Here is a 16836-nt window from a genome sequence, read left to right as displayed (position 1 = left end):
GTTTGTGTGTGAGCGTGTCTGTGTGAGCGTTTGTGTGTGAGCGTGTCTGTGTGAGCGTGTCTGTGTGAGCGTTTGTGTGTGAGCGTGTCTGTGTGAGCGTTTGTGTGTGAGCGTGTCTGTGTGAGCGTTTGTGTGTGAGCGTGTCTGTGTGAGCGTGTCTGTGTGAGCGTGTCTGTGTGAGCGTGTCTGTGTGAGCGTGTCTGTGTGAGCGTTTGTGTGTGTGCGTGCATGTTTGTATGTGTGAATGCATGTGTGTGCATATGCGTGTGTGAGTGTGATCCAGTGTTCGCTCACCTGTTGAGGGAGGAGGCGATGCGGAAGAGGCCCAGAGGGGCAGAGTTTTGCAGCACAGTGATGACTATGTAGAATATGTCACCAAGCCGCGCCCCTCCAGTTGGACTGGACAGGGTCACTGTGAATGTCTCGTTCACCTCAGGCTCAGCGTCCAAAACTGCCCAGATCTCCAAAGTCTACAACGTCAACACGTCAGAGATCATCAACCAACATGTCAGAGAACATCAACCAACACGTCAGAGATAATCAACCAACACGTCAGAGATCATCAACCAACACGTCAGAGATCATCAACCAACACGTCAGAGATCATCAACCAACACGTCAGAGATTCATCAACCAACACGTCAGACATCATCAACCAACACGTTAGAGACTCATCAACCAACACGTCAGACATCATCAACCAACACGTTAGAGATCATCAACCAACATGTCAGAGAACATCAACCAACACGTCAGAGATCATCAACCAACACGTCAGAGAACATCAACCAACATGTCAGAGAACATCAACCAACACGTCAGAGAACATCAACCAACACGTCAGAGATCATCAACCAACACGTCAGAGATCATCAACCAACACGTCAGAGATCATCAACCAACACGTCAGAGATCATCAACCAACATCAACCAACACGTCAGAGAACATCAACCAACACGTCAGAGAACATCAACCAACACGTCAGAGATAATCAACCAACACGTCAGAGATTCATCAACCAACACGTCAGAGATTCATCAACCAACACGTCAGAGATTCATCAACCAACACGTCAGAGATCATCAACCAACACGTCAGAGACTCATCAACCAACACGCCAGAGATTCATCAACCAACACGTCAGAGAACATCAACCAACATGTCAGAGAACATCAACCAACACGTTAGAGAACATCAACCAACATGTCAGAGATTCATCAACCAACACGCCAGAGATTCATCAACCAACACGTCAGAGAACATCAACCAACATGTCAGAGAACATCAACCAACACGTTAGAGAACATCAACCAACATGTCAGAGATTCATCAACCAACACGTCAGAGATTCATCAACCAACACGCCAGAGATTCATCAACCAACACGTCAGAGAACATCAACCAACATGTCAGAGAACATCAACCAACACGTTAGAGAACATCAACCAACATGTCAGAGATTCATCAACCAACACGTCAGAGATTCATCAACCAACACGCCAGAGATTCATCAACCAACACGTTAGAGAACATCAACCAACACGTCAGAGAACATCAACCAACACGTCAGAGATTCATCAACCAACACGTCAGAGAACATCAACCAACACGTCAGAGATTCATCAACCAACACGTCAGAGATTCATCAACCAACACGCCAGAGATTCATCAACCAACACGTTAGAGAACATCAACCAACATGTCAGAGAACATCAACCAACACGTCAGAGATCATCAACCAACACGTCAGAGAACATCAACCAACACGTCAGAGATCATCAACCAACACGTCAGAGATCATCAACCAACACGTCAGAGAACATCAACCAACACGTCAGAGATCATCAACCAACACGTCAGAGATCATCAACCAACACGTCAGAGACTCATCAACCAACACGTCAGAGATTCATCAACCAACACGCCAGAGAACATCAACCAACATGTCAGAGAACATCAACCAACATGTCAGAGATTCATCAACCAACACGTCAGAGATTCATCAACCAACACGCCAGAGATTCATCAACCAACACGTTAGAGAACATCAACCAACACGTCAGAGAACATCAACCAACACGTCAGAGATTCATCAACCAACACGTCAGAGAACCAACATGTCAACATCAACCAACACGTCAGAGATTCATCAACCAACACGTCAGAGATTCATCAACCAACACGCCAGAGATTCATCAACCAACACGTTAGAGAACATCAACCAACATGTCAGAGAACATCAACCAACACGTCAGAGATCATCAACCAACACGTCAGAGAACATCAACCAACACGTCAGAGATCATCAACCAACACGTCAGAGATCATCAACCAACACGTCAGAGATCATCAACCAACACGTCAGAGAACATCAACCAACACGTCAGAGATCATCAACCAACACGTCAGAGATCATCAACCAACACGTCAGAGACTCATCAACCAACACGTCAGAGATTCATCAACCAACACGCCAGAGAACATCAACCAACATGTCAGTCAGAGAACATCAACCAACATGTCAGAGATTCATCAACCAACACGTCAGAGATTCATCAACCAACACGCCAGAGAACATCAACCAACATGTCAGAGAACATCAACCAACATGTCAGAGATTCATCAACCAACACGTCAGAGATTCATCAACCAACACGCCAGAGAACATCAACCAACACGTCAGAGATTCATCAACCAACACGCCAGAGAACATCAACCAACACGTCAGAGAACATCAACCAACACGTCAGAGATCATCAACCAACACGTCAGAGATTCATCAACCAACACGTCAGAGATCATCAACCAACACGTCAGAGAACATCAACCAACACGTCAGAGATTCATCAACCAACATGTCAGAGAACATCAACCAACACGTCAGAGAACATCAACCAACATGTCAGAGAACATCAACCAACATGTCAGAGAACATCAACCAACATGTCAGAGAACATCAACACGTCAGAGATCATCAACCAACATGTCAGAGAACATCAACCAACACGTCAGAGAACATCAACACGTCAGACATCATCAACCAACATGTCAGAGAACATCAACCAACACGTCAGAGAACATCAACACGTCAGACATCATCAACACGCCAGAGATCATCAACCAACATGTCAGAGAACATCAACCAACACGTCAGACATCATCAACACGTCAGAGATCATCAGCACGTCAGAGATCATCAACACGTCAGAGATCATCAGCACGTCAGAGATCATCAGCACGTCAGACATCATCAACACGTCAGAGATCATCAGCACGTCAGAGATCATCAGCACGTCAGAGATCATCAGCACGTCAGAGATCATCAACCAACATGTCAGAGAACATCAACCAACACGTCAGACATCATCAACACGTCAGAGATCATCAGCACGTCAGAGATCATCAACACGTCAGAGATCATCAGCACGTCAGACATCATCAACACGTCAGACATCATCAACACATCAGAGATCATCAGCACGTCAGAGATCATCAGCACGTCAGAGATCATCAGCACGTCAGAGATGAGAATATAAAGGGCTTTATAGCTTCCCTGACCTCTGTGCTTCCAAGGTACTGAAACACATCAAGATAAGATGTCTATACCAAACGGCCTTTGATATTCTCCAAATAACACGCCTCTTGCCTTTATATCAATTAACTCAATTATCCAATACATATCTTCAATCTTTTCAATCAATTATACAATATATATTTTCAATCAATTATCCAATATACTGTATATCTTTAATCAATTATCCAATAAATATCTTCCATCAATTATCCAATATACTGTATATCTTTAATCAATTATCCAATAAATATCTTCAATCAATTATCCAATAAATATTTTCAATCAATTATCCAATATTTTTCTTCAATTTATTCAATTAATTATTTAATATATATCTTCAATATTTTCAAAAAATTATCCAATAGATATCGTCAATTTATTCAATCAATTATCCAATATATATTTTCAGTCAATTATCCAATATTTGTCTTCAATTCATTCAATCAATTATCCAATATTTATATTGAATCTATTCAATCTATTAAATCAAGCCTCCAATATATATCTTCAATCAATTGATTGAATTATCTAATATATATCTTCAATCAATTAATTTAACTATCCAATATATATATTCAATCAATTCATTTAATTATGCATCATATATATTCAATCTATTCAATCAATTATCCAATATATATCTTCAATCTATTAATTGAATTATCCAATATATATCTTCAATCAATTCATTGAATAATCCAATATATATCTTCAATCAATTCATTGAATTATCCAATATATATCTTCAGTCAATTCATTTAATTACCCAAAATATATATCATCAATCAAATAAATTAATTATTCAATATAATTCTTCAATCTATTCAGTTCCACAGTTCAATCAGTTCTCCTGTATCTATACCCGGGATGGGCAACTGGGGGATTTTTGTTGGTCCACACATCAATTTCCACAAAATATTTTTTTTTTGGAATCCAGTCGGCTTCTCAACTTCCTGTTGAAATTTAGAATAGTAGAATACCCAAGGTGCAATATTTGAAATATTTCTCTTGTTATGTCAGTCACTCAATTTGCCAATGTCAGCTAAAAAGTTGATTTTGTTAGTAATTTTAAAAACATTTCTCTCCACAAAATGTGTATTACTGCAGAAAAGTAGCTGTAAAATTGCTAAATATTTTCTCCGCCCCATGGCAAAATGTGTAGAATTGCTCTAAAACTTAAACATTTATGTTTTTCTCTCAGCTGTCAATAGAGGGGCCGCTGAAATGTTTTGCTTTGATCCCACTGACCTTGAACTTGCCTCCGTCCTCCAGCACCACAACGCCCTGCCAGGGTGTGAGATCGTCCTGGGCCAGTGTTCCGTTGGCGTGTGTAATGGTGAACTGGACAGTGACGGTGCCGAAGGTGCCCTGGGGTGGGTCACGCACAACGTACAGGGTGGCAACGCTCTCCCCGAGCCCGGACAGCGACGTAGGCTCCCTCAGCAGGAAGGGCTGGCTGCTGTTGAAGGATATGACACCGTGGCCATCGTCGCTGGCCAAGATGTTCACCGTTGCTATAGGCGACAGGGGAGAAAGGGAAAGCACATATTTCATGTCTGAAACCACAGGTACGTAGTCAGGTATGTTTGTCCAGGGTTACAACAAAAAGGAGTTGGGAAACACTGACGTAGACTTTACAAAAAGTAATATATAAATATAAAACAGGAAGTGGTGTAGAGTACTTACGTAAAAATACTTTAAAGTAAGACTTATCTGTAGTTTACTTTTTATATTTTTGATAACTTTTACTTTACTCCTAAAGAAAATAATGTACTTTTTACTCCCTACATTTTCCCTGACACCCAAAAGGACTCCTTACATTTCTAATGCTTAGCAGGACAGGAAAATTGTCAAATTCATGCACTTATCAAGAAAACATCCCTGGTCATCCCTTTTGCCTCTGATCTGGCAGTCTCACTAAACACAAATGCTTAATTTATAATGTGTCAGAGTGTTGGCGTGTGCCCCTGGCTATCTGTAAATTTTAAAAAACAACAAGGAAATGGTGCAGTCTGTGCAGAAAATATGTATACTTTTGATACTTAAGTATATTTGAGAAATTACATTTACTTTTAATACTTAAGCATCTTTAAACCAAATACTTTTAGACTTTTACTCAAGTAGTATTTTATTGGGTGACTTTCACTTTTACTATGAAGGTATCTTTACTTTTACTGAAATATGACAATTGGGTACTTTTTCCACCACTGTAAACAGGTTTAGTGAATGTGCATGATGCTACAGGCTTCCAGAACATCCTACCTGTGGTATTGGCTCCCAGCTTAAGCCCAGATGATGGATTAGCCAGAATGAGCTGGAACCTTTCAGCTCCCTCTGGGATGACGTCATCAATGATCTGCACCGCAACAAACTGATGCCTCTCGCCATCAGCGAAGTGGAGCATCTGAAGAACAAACAAAACGTACTGCATGAACTCACAATAGAGCATGATGTGTTTAGTCTCATTGTTGGGGCCCAGAGTTTTCCCAGGTCAGATCACCTGGTCAGAGAAAACTCCTGGGCCATGTTCAATAGCCAAAAGTTGTCAAACGCTGCAGATGGAAATACCACGAATACAGTGTACGTCAGAGAGGCATGTTTGTTCTACATAGCATATTTTATATCTGAACGTTCCAAAACAATGTGTCTTGCTGAGCACGCCCCTGGCCATACATAATTTAAGAACTCTGATTGGCGGTTTAGTGTGTTAGGGGCGTGGCCTCACCGATGGTGTGGCGTTGTAGTCCAGACCCAGCTGACCTTCCAGGTTCTGAGTGTAGAAGAAGAGTGAGACGTTTCCGTAGGTCCCTGAGCTCCTGTAGACCACCAGGTTCAGCATTCCCATGGTCTCATTCACCTCAAAGCTACAAACACACAGCCAAACATCAGAAGTGTCTGCCACCTGAGGTTGAATGCACTAATTGTAAGTCTCTCTGGATAAGAATGTCTGCCTCAGTAAATTACTAAAATGTACATGTACATGAGAATAAGGATCCCTGTGTTTTAGTGACTTGGGTGATTTATTAATTGACAGTCATGAAAGGGGACAGAAAAACAGATGGAGGGGAGCAGTGTGGGCTTTTCCCAAACAAGCAACAGTGTCAGTGGGAGGGGGAATTATACAGAGTGTAGAGAGTGTTTCCAAGTGTAGTGCTTTCAAAACCAGACCAGACTACATGTCTACTACAACCAGACTACATGTTGTAGAGGTAAGACAGGAGGAAAAACTGACAATGTAAAGGACAATGTAAGGCGGAGCCACTTACTTAGTATTGGTCCATTCAATGACACCTCGAATTCCATCATTGGCACCGATGCTGATTTCTGCCACCAAACCATGTGTATCTGAAGAGGAAAGGCAAGGGTCTTGTTCAAGTAATATTATCATTCAAAAACTAGCATTATCTTCAGCATGAACACTATGACCTGAAAAGCTGGGCCAGAGCATCGAAAAATGCTACAACGTTGGTTGTTTAGCAACAAAACCGATGTGGTTGACCTAAATGGTTGACAACATGTAAACTATATTTAGTCTCCAATGTTTGTTGAAAACATAAATTAATTTGCACAATGAGCACCTGTGGTCTCTCAAATACATCATTACAGTTGTTGGTTAGCTAGCTAGAGATTGTTTTGCCATATTAGTCAGGACAAAACACCTCAAAACAAGACATGGTATCAAGAACAAGGTAAAACTTCTTGTCATTGTTGCTAGCTATCTGGCCATCCAGATTCACAACAGCACACTGCCTCAGTCCCATTGAAGTGTGCACATCATTTCCGTGAAGTTGTCAGTTAACCATTCTAATAGAACTGGAGATGAGGGACATTCACTTCTCACATGCAGCTGAGAGTCAGAGTATGTGTTGACTTATTTATAATGTCCTTAGTAGCGCTGTCTGTCTGTCTGTGTCTGTGTCTGTGTCTGTGTCTGTGTCTGTCTGTCTGTCTGTCTGTCTGTCTGTCTGTCTGTCTGTCTGTCTGTCTGTCTGTCTGTCTGTCTGTCTGTCTGTCTGTCTGTCTGTCTGTCTGTCTGTCTGTCTGTCTGTCTGTCTGTCTGTCTGTCTGTCTGTCTGTCTGTCTGTGTCGGTCTGTCTGTGTCTCTGTCTGCCTGTCTGTCTGTCAGTGTCTCTGCCTCTGTCTGTCTGTCTGTCTGTCTGTCTGTCTGTCTGTCTGTCTGTCTGTCTGTCTGTCTGTCTGTCGGTCTGTCTGTGTCTCTGTCTGTGTCTCTGTCTGTCTCTGTCTCTCTGTCCGTCTCAGTCTCTCGGTCCGTCTCCGTCTCTCGGTCCGTCTCCGTCTTTCTGTCTGTCTCCGTCTCTCTGTCCACCTCTGTCTCTCTGTCCGTCTCCGTCTTTCTGTCCGTCTCCGTCTTTCTGTCCGTCTCTGTCTGTCTGTCAGTCACTCTGAGCACAGGCTGCATGAGGGCCATTTAAAGCATTTGGTTTGGCTGTCCCATTTCTCACCAGACAGCGTTTTTCAGCTCGACCCAAACAGCCCCTCAAGGAAGATATCAATCATAAGAAGCGTAGCCACTGAGTGCTGGCAGATGGGCCTGTGTCTCTCCAGTCTGTTTAGTATTCTGTCTACTCATCATTTTCTTAAGTTACCCATTCATAAAATTATGGCAGACAACAGAACCCACAAGGGAATAGAAAACCCATAGAATTACATGTAGAACTGAATGTCATTTGTAGGATCTCTGTGGGAAAATGCACATTTAGAAAGCTTTGTGATTTAAATAGTTGTCCATTTGGGCCAAACCCAGCGTACCTAGTTTAGGGCCAGGTGTGAGGGTGGTGATGAGTACTGCAGACGTTACGTTGACCAGGAAAAATTCCTCCAACTCAGGGATGTCATCCTGGAAAAATAAATGTATACAATTTGTATAACATGTAGCCTACATTTATACCGTATGAAAATCCCAATGATATCCATACACATCTACAAGCCTTCCAGAGCACCAACAGAGCCAAATGAGAGAAGTTTCCTGGGTGGGCCAGAGTTGGGTTAAATTCCATTTCAATTCAGTAAGTTACTGTTAGAGATAGGGGGCAGTATTTCCCCTTTGGATGAATTGAGTGCCCATAGTGAACTGCATCAAAATATGTCCTAAATTGCTAATATATGCATATTATATATTGGATAGAAAACACCCTGAAGTTTCTAAAACCGTTTGAATTATGTCTGTGAGTATAACAGAACTCACAGGGCAGGCAATCTTCCAAACTAGTTTTGAAATCCTGAAAGTTGGGGCAACTTTGACGTCATCGCCTCCTCCCTTCCCAACTAGTTATGGATCTGGAATCACTTCCTATGTCTTCCACTAGATGTCCTCATTCAGTAGAAAGTGTAATGGAGCATTTGCTGTGAACTTTGACCTAATGGGAAGGAAAGTACTAAAGTATCGCAAAAGATTCAGGTGCTTGAAGGCGCGTATGTGTTCGAGTGATTCGGCTGTTCCAATCAGCCCCAGATGAACATGGATGGCCCGGTTGGAATGCTATTCGATTTGTATGATTATAACATCCTGAAGATTGATTCTGCACTTAGTTTGACCAGTTTCGTCGACCTGTAATATGTAATTTGGAAGTTTTGATGCAAAATTATCCTGGACCAGAAGTCATTTTTTGGGCAGTTGAGCTGAAAGTGGTAGCAAATGCTGCTACATGGACACTAGAATTGAACATTAAATCAAATCAAATCAAATCAAATTTTATTTGTCACATACACATGGTTAGCAGATGTTAATGCGAGTGTAGCGAAATGCTTGTGCTTCTAGTTCCGACAATGCAGTGATAACCATTATGAAACAAAACAATTTATTGTTGAACTAGGACTCCTTGCACTACATTCTGATGGAAGATCATCAAAGGTAAGGGAATATTTATGTTGTAATTTTGTATTTCTGTTGACTCCAACATAGCAGAGAAATATTGTTACGTCTGAGCGCCGTCTCAGATTATTGCAATGTTAGGCTTTTTCCGTAACATAAAAAAAAATGTGACAGCGGTTGCATTAAGAACCAGTGTATCTTTTTAATTACATGTAGAACATGTATCTTTAGTCAAAGTTTATGATGATTATTTCTTTCTATAATTACTCCGGACATTTTGGAGAATTTTCTGAACATGGCGTCAATGTAAACCGAGATTTATGGATATAAAATGCATATCATCGAACAAAACATAAATGTACTGTGTAACATGTCATATGACTGTCATCTGATGAAGATTTTCAAGAGGTTAGTGAATGATTTTTTTTAAATCCTGCTTTTGTCATTTTATCTTGTTGTACAAAATGGCTATGTTTTTTCTTTGTTTTGGTAGTGGTCTAACATAAATATATGCTGTGTTTTCTCCGTAAAACATTTTAAAAATCAGACACACTGTTTATCTTTCATTTGAGGTATTGGATCTGTTAATGTGTGGAGGTTAAATATTTCTAAGAATATTTTTGCATTCCCAGCACCACCGTTTCAGCTGAACGGGGGGGTGGAGTGCCTGTAGGGGAACCCATAGCCTTAACAAGTTTAACAACAATTACAATTCCCCAAAAATACATAGAGCGGCATTGAGGAATATTGGTATTGGAATTTCCGTTGACTTGATGAATTGACTAAATTGAAAAGGCATTGAGCACAGCCCTGGTGGTGGTCTTACATCCAGTATGGTGACAGGGATGGCCACAGAGATCTGTCCATCCTGCAGGATCACTGAGCCCGATACAGAGAGGAAGTCCTGTCCTGGTTCAGCCAGGGCCCCGCCCCCTTCCACCTGGGAAAGGTCCTGGAGGGATCCTAGGACCGTCTCATAGCTGATATTCACTACTCCTGGAAACACAACACCAACAATACTTAACTGATAACACATACAGTACCAGTCAAAAGTTTGGATACACCTGCTCACTCCACGGTTTTTCTTTATTTTTACTATTTTCTACATTGTAGAAGAATAGTGAAGACATCAAAACTATGAAATAACACAAATGGAATCATGTAGAAACTAAAAAAGTGTTAACCAAATTATATGTTATAATTGAGATTTTTCACACTTTGCCTTAATGACAGTTAAGAACAAATTCTTATTTACAATGACGGCCTACACTGGCCAAACCCGGACGACGCTGGGCCAATTGTGCCCCGCCCTATGGGACTCAGCCGGTTGTGATACAGCCTGGAATCGAACCAGGGTGTCTGTAGTGACACCTTAAGCACTGAGCTGCAGTGTCTTAGACCGCTGCACCACTCGGGAGCCCTTCATGAGGTAGACACCTGGAATGCATTTCAATTAACAGTTGTGCCTTGTTAAATGTTAATTTGTGGAATTTCTTTCCTTCTTAATGCGTTTCAGCCAATCAGTTGTGTTGTGACAAGGTAGGGGTGGTACACAGAAGATAGCCCTATTTGGTAAAAGACCAAGTCCATATTATGGCAAGAACAGCTCAAATAAGCAATGAAAAATGACAGTCCATTATTATTTTTGATATGAAGGTCAGTCAATGTGCAAAATTTAAATCACTTTGAACGTTTCTTCAAGTGCAGTCGCAAAAACCATCAAGCGCTATGATGAAACTGGCTCTCATGAGGAAGGCCACAGGAAAGGAAGACCCAGAGTTACCTCTGCTGCAGATGAGAAATTTCAGCCCAAATAAATGCTTTACAGAGTTCAAGTAACAGACACATCTCAACATCAACTGTTCAGAGGAGACAATGTGAATCAGGCCTTCATGGTTGAATTGCTGCAAAGAAAACACTATTAAAAGACACCAATAAGAAGAAGAAACTTGCTTGGGCCAAGAAACACGAGCAATAGGCATTAAGTGGAAATTTGTACTTTAGTCTGATGAGTCCAAATTTGCGATTTTGGTTCCAACCGCCGTGTCTTTGTAAGACGCAGAGTAGGTGAATAGATTTGATTTGATTTAGATTCTCTCCGCATGCGTGGTTCCCACCGTGAAGCATGGAGGAGGAGGTGTGATGGTGTGGTCAGTGATTTATTTAGAATTCAAGGCACATTTAACCAGGCTACCACAGCATACTGCAGCGATATGCCATCCCATCTGGTTTGCCCTTAGTGGGAATATAATCTGTTTTTCAACAGGACAATGACCCAACACACCTCTAGGCTGTGTAAGGGCTATTTGACTAAGAAGGAGAGTGATGGAGTGCTGCATCAGATGACCTAGCCTCCACAATCACCTGACCTCAACCCAATTGAGATGGTTTGGGATGAATTGGACAGCAGAGTGAAGGAAAAGCAGCCAACAAGTGCTCAGCATATGTGGGAACTCCTTCAAGACTGTTGCAAAACCATTCCAGCCATAGCTGGCTGAGAGAATGGCAAGAGTGTCATCAAGGCAAAGGGTGGGTACTTTGAAGAATCAAAAATATATTTAGATTTGTTTAACACTTTTTTGGTTACTACATGATTTCATATGTTTTATTTCATAGTTTTGATGTCTTCACTATTATTCTACAATGTAGAAAATAGTAAAAATAAAGAAAAACCCTTGATTGAGTAGGTGTGTCCAAACTTTAGACTGGTACTGTACATTACTACTTTTTCAATGAGATCACATAAAATACGATAACAGTTACCTGCAGACTTGTATGTGTGAACAAAACTGCATTTACATAGGCAGCCCAAATTGGTATTTTGACAAATCAGATATATTTTTGCAAAAAATTGGGTTTATTAAGATTTAGATGCACTATTGTAAAGTGACATCCACTGGATGTCATAAGGTGAATGCATCAATTTGTAAGTCGCTCTGGATAAGAGCGTCTGCTAAATGACTTAAATGTAAATGTAAAATGAATTTGGCTGCCTGAGTAAGCGCAGCTTAAGTGGCAAAAGTCTGATGTTGTTTTGAGAAAATTGATCAAATGTACAGTATAGTCTGAACTTTTCCCATCATTAAGAACTGGAATTTTTCCAGCTCAGATCAAGTGGTCAGGGATAACTTACTGTCACCACTAGTCCCAAGTCCCTATCCACGACTGACCTGAAGCCAAATATTATCTTTTGATAAAGACATTGAGGTCCCAGACTGACCTGAAGCCCCAAACTCTCTGTTGATGAAGACATTGAGGGTGCCGTCGCGCTCCTCCGTGTTCAGTCTGAGGGAGGACGGGGCGATGCTAAGCATCCCAAATGGTCTATCACTGGTCTCCATGGTAACCACCGCCTCACGCCCTTGGTCATCCAGCGCTCCGTGACCCGTTACCAGAACTCCTGGGGGGACAATGAGAACAGAACTGACAGATACTATCAATACAAACCCTAGTCAAACTCATCCCCAGCCTTAGGTGCTCTTACAGACTTAACTCTTTGCTATGGTAACCTATATTGCTGATCAATGCTACACAGAGTCATTGCCAGGCCGTCACTGTAAATAAAAAGGTGTTCTTAACTGACTCGCAATGGTTAAATAGAAGTTGCATAAACAGAGATCCAAGTACATCATAGGAAAGATTTTGAAATGTGCCTGTTCAGTACTTTGACGGGAAGAGGACAGAGAAGGTGATTTACCATATGTACGGACGTTGGACAGGATCACCCTGTACAGCTCCTTCTCCTCAGGTTTTGAGTCTTCAAGCAGCTGGAGGACTATGGTGTTGTTCAGTGTTCCCTGTGTGAGTGACAATATGCTTGTACTGTATACACCCGAATAAACCTTGTACTGTGCATGGCATGGAAACCATGTGAAACAGGAAGCAACTTGGTCAGTTTAATTTACCCCAGTGAAGAATAGTAGTCCCGAGGTGGGTGTGAAGGTCCTGGCAACGCGGGGTCCTTGGATGGCCCAGTCTACTGTGACGTTCCCCAGCCCGGGAGCTGTCCTGATCACCAGCAGGGGCAGCCTCTCCCCTACAACACGCACACGGACGAACGGACGCACGCAAGCACACACACACACATACAAACGCAGGCCGCACACAAACACATGCACACACAGTGGTTGAAAAAGTATCCAGTTGTCATACTTGAGTAAAAGTAAAGATACATTAATAGAAAATGACTCAAATAAAATGACTTAAAAAAATATCAGTAAGTATCTCCAATACTCAGACATAATTTAGATCAGAGGGAGTAGGGATGACCAGGGATGTTCTCTTTATAAGTGTGTTTAGTGAGTCCGCCAGATCAGAGGGAGTAGGGATGACCAGGGATGTTCTCTTTATAAGTGTGCTTAGTGAGTCCGCCAGATCAGAGGGAGTAGGGATGACCAGGGATGTTGTCTTTATAAGTGTGAATTTGACCATTTTCCTTCCTGCTATGCATTCGACAATGTAACAAGCACTTTTGGGTGTCAGAGAAAATGCATGGAGTAAAAAGTACAATATTTTCTTTAGGAATGTAGTGAAGTAGAAGTAGTCAAACATATAAATAGTTAAGTAAAGTACAGATACCCCCCAAAAACATTTTAGTAATTTTACTTTACACCACTGCACACACACTTTTTACTTTACACCACTGCACACACACACACACACACACACACACACACACACACACACACACACACACACACACACACACACACACACACACACACACACACACACACACACACACACACACACACACACACACACACACACACACACACACACACACACACACACACACACACACACGTTAGTCACCTTTTAAGATAATACATGTGGAGCAACATTTTCATCATGCAAAATAGCACATGCTAATTTAAAACTTTTCCTTAACAATGTGCGTTATAAGCAGTGTTGGGGAGGAGTGAACGTAGTTCAACTAGTAATGTAACTACATTTTGCAGTAGCTTGGTGGTAGTTGAACTAAATTTAAATCTTGTTAGTGTTTTCAGTAGGTAATTACTTTTTTGCCATGTAGTGTTGTAGCTAACTACTGGAACTACACACTACATTGTTTTACAAAAATATAATAAAATATGAGTAGATTAAGGCAATATTTTATTTTCTTCATGAGACCTGCTTTATTTTCATTTGAAATATTGTTAAATAGCTAAATTACACATTCTGTTAACATCAGAGTGATCTGTTTTTGCAATTTGTAGTCTATGACATTTCAGATTTAAATATGATGAAGTAGTTTGGATGTAGTGAACTACTTTTTCAAAGTGACTTTAGTTCAGTAAACTGTATGTTTCTTAAGTGGGCAATCTGCAGTAGCTTCTTCCATTTTCGGACTTCTGAATTTGTATTTATTTATTTTTTATATCTCCTTTTATTTAACCAGGTAGGCTAGTTGAGAACAAGTTCTCATTTGCAACTGAGACCTGGCCAAGATAAAGCATAGCAATTCGACACATACAACAACACAGTTACACATGGAATAAACAAAACATAGTCAATAATACAGTAGAACAAAAGAAAACAAAAAGTGTATATATAGTGAGTGCAAATGAGATAAGATAAGGGAGTTAAGGCAATAAATAGGCCATGATGGTAAAGTAATTACAATATAGCAATTAAACACTGGATTGGTAGATGTGCAGAAGATGAATGTGCAAGTAGAGATACTGGGGTGCAAAGGAGCAGGTGGCTATGTAATTACAATATAGCAATTAAACACTGGAATGGTAGATGTGCAGGAAATGAATGTGCAAGTAGAGATACTGGGGTGCAAAGGAGCTAGATAAATAAATAAATACTGTATGGGGATGAGGTAGGTAGATAGAAGAGTTATGTACAGGTGCAGTGATCTGTGAGCTGCTCTGACAGCTGGTGCTTAAAGCTAGTGAGGGAGATATGAGTCTCCAGCTTCAGAGATTTTTGCAGTTCGTTCCAGTCATTGGCAGCAGAGAACTGGAAGGAAAGACTACCAAAGGAGGAATTGGCTTTGGGGGTGACCAGTGAGATGTACCTGCTGGAGCGCGTGCTACGAGTGGGTGCTGCTATGGTGACCAGTGAGCTGAGATAAGGCGGGGCTTTACCTAGCAGAGACTTGTAGATGATCTGTAGCCAGTGGGTTTGGCGACGTATGAAGTGAGGGCCAACCAACGAGAGCGTACAGGTCGCAATGGTGGGTAGTGTATGGGGCTTTGGTGACAAAACGGATGGCACTGTGATAGACTGCATCCAGTTTGTTGAGTAGAGTGTTGAAGGCTATTTTATAGATGACATCACCCATGTCGAGGATCGGTAGGATGGTCAGTTTTACGAGGGTATGTTTGGCAGCATGAGTGAAGGATGCTTTGTTGCGATATAGGAAGCCGATTCTAGATTTAATTTTGGATTGGAGATGCTTAATGTGAGTCTGTAAAGAGAGTTTAAAGTCTAACCAGACTAATTAATGACATATAGCCCATTGATTCCTGAAAAATATCAATTATAAATGCCTCATGAGCTTAGTTCAACTGTTGTACCCCATCAGAACACAACATACACTTGTTTTCAATGTTAGTAAACAAATTACATGTAAACAACACTATATAGCCTCAAAACAGGGTTAAAACTATCATTTGGATATCATGGTCAGTCCTTGCATACATAGCTCTGTTTATGAATTTGAGAGTGGTTAGACTTTTCCAGCCCTATCCCTTTGCTGTGTTATTGTTTCAACTGCTGATTGCCACTTTAAGAGGAGCTTTAAATGTACCTTAACTTCTTCCAGTATGAAGTAATTGGTAGCTTGGTAAACTCTATTTTTAGAGTAGATTCCACACCACTATATTATAAGGAGACTATTGTTCGACATGGGTTTAGTAAACTGTGTGATGCATGTGATGAGAGGCAGTATTTGGAACTTGCATTTGATTATATAGGTTTCCATCCTGGTTATTTCTCATTGCTATTTCATCATGCGAATGTTAGCCATAGTCTGCTGTTTTAGATTAGATAACCAGGATATAGGACTTGACGAGGGCAATTGGAAGGACCTTCCTTAGCTACCGTAGGTTCTTCAGAGACTCATTATATCAGTGAGTGGTGTAAGGATTTGCCACAGATAAAAGTGGAAGAGCTCTGTCATGCATGCCCAATGAGCTATGCCTGGAACTAACTACATGAGCCACCTATTGCCGCATGCTCCTCCCACTACCTGCTGCATTCCTTCATTAATTCATTGGTTGTCTCCGAATCCCACGGAGTGCAAAGTGACGAATGAGGTTGGTAGCGGTGTTAAATGAGGTTGAGCTATGGTAGCTGTGTTGAATGAGGTTGAGCTATGGTAGCTGTGTTGAATGAGGTTGAGCTATGGTAGCTGTGTTGAACTATGTTAGCTGTGTAAAGCTATGGTAGCAGTGTTAAGCTATGGTAGCTGTA

At 41.2% G+C, this 16836-nt stretch overlaps 1 protein-coding gene across 1 annotated transcript in view; it reads right to left on the bottom strand.

Annotated features, from left to right (window-relative positions):
* LOC124034618 (adhesion G-protein coupled receptor V1-like) overlaps positions 1-16836 on the bottom strand; it is a 238960-nt gene that overhangs the window by 147739 nt on the left and 74385 nt on the right. The window contains 10 exon segments of the mRNA XM_046348031.1: positions 295-470; positions 4824-5089; positions 5838-5979; positions 6301-6439; positions 6842-6920; positions 8346-8433; positions 10235-10404; positions 12629-12808; positions 13106-13205; positions 13314-13444. Coding sequence (XP_046203987.1) covers positions 295-470; positions 4824-5089; positions 5838-5979; positions 6301-6439; positions 6842-6920; positions 8346-8433; positions 10235-10404; positions 12629-12808; positions 13106-13205; positions 13314-13444 — 1471 coding nt within the window.

The sequence above is a fragment of the Oncorhynchus gorbuscha genome, linkage group LG04 (genome assembly GCF_021184085.1).
Source record: "Oncorhynchus gorbuscha isolate QuinsamMale2020 ecotype Even-year linkage group LG04, OgorEven_v1.0, whole genome shotgun sequence".
NCBI classification, from domain to species: Eukaryota; Metazoa; Chordata; class Actinopteri; order Salmoniformes; family Salmonidae; genus Oncorhynchus; species Oncorhynchus gorbuscha.
The sequence above is the reverse complement of the archived record's forward strand: the minus strand, read 5'-3'. Positions and strand labels throughout refer to the sequence as shown.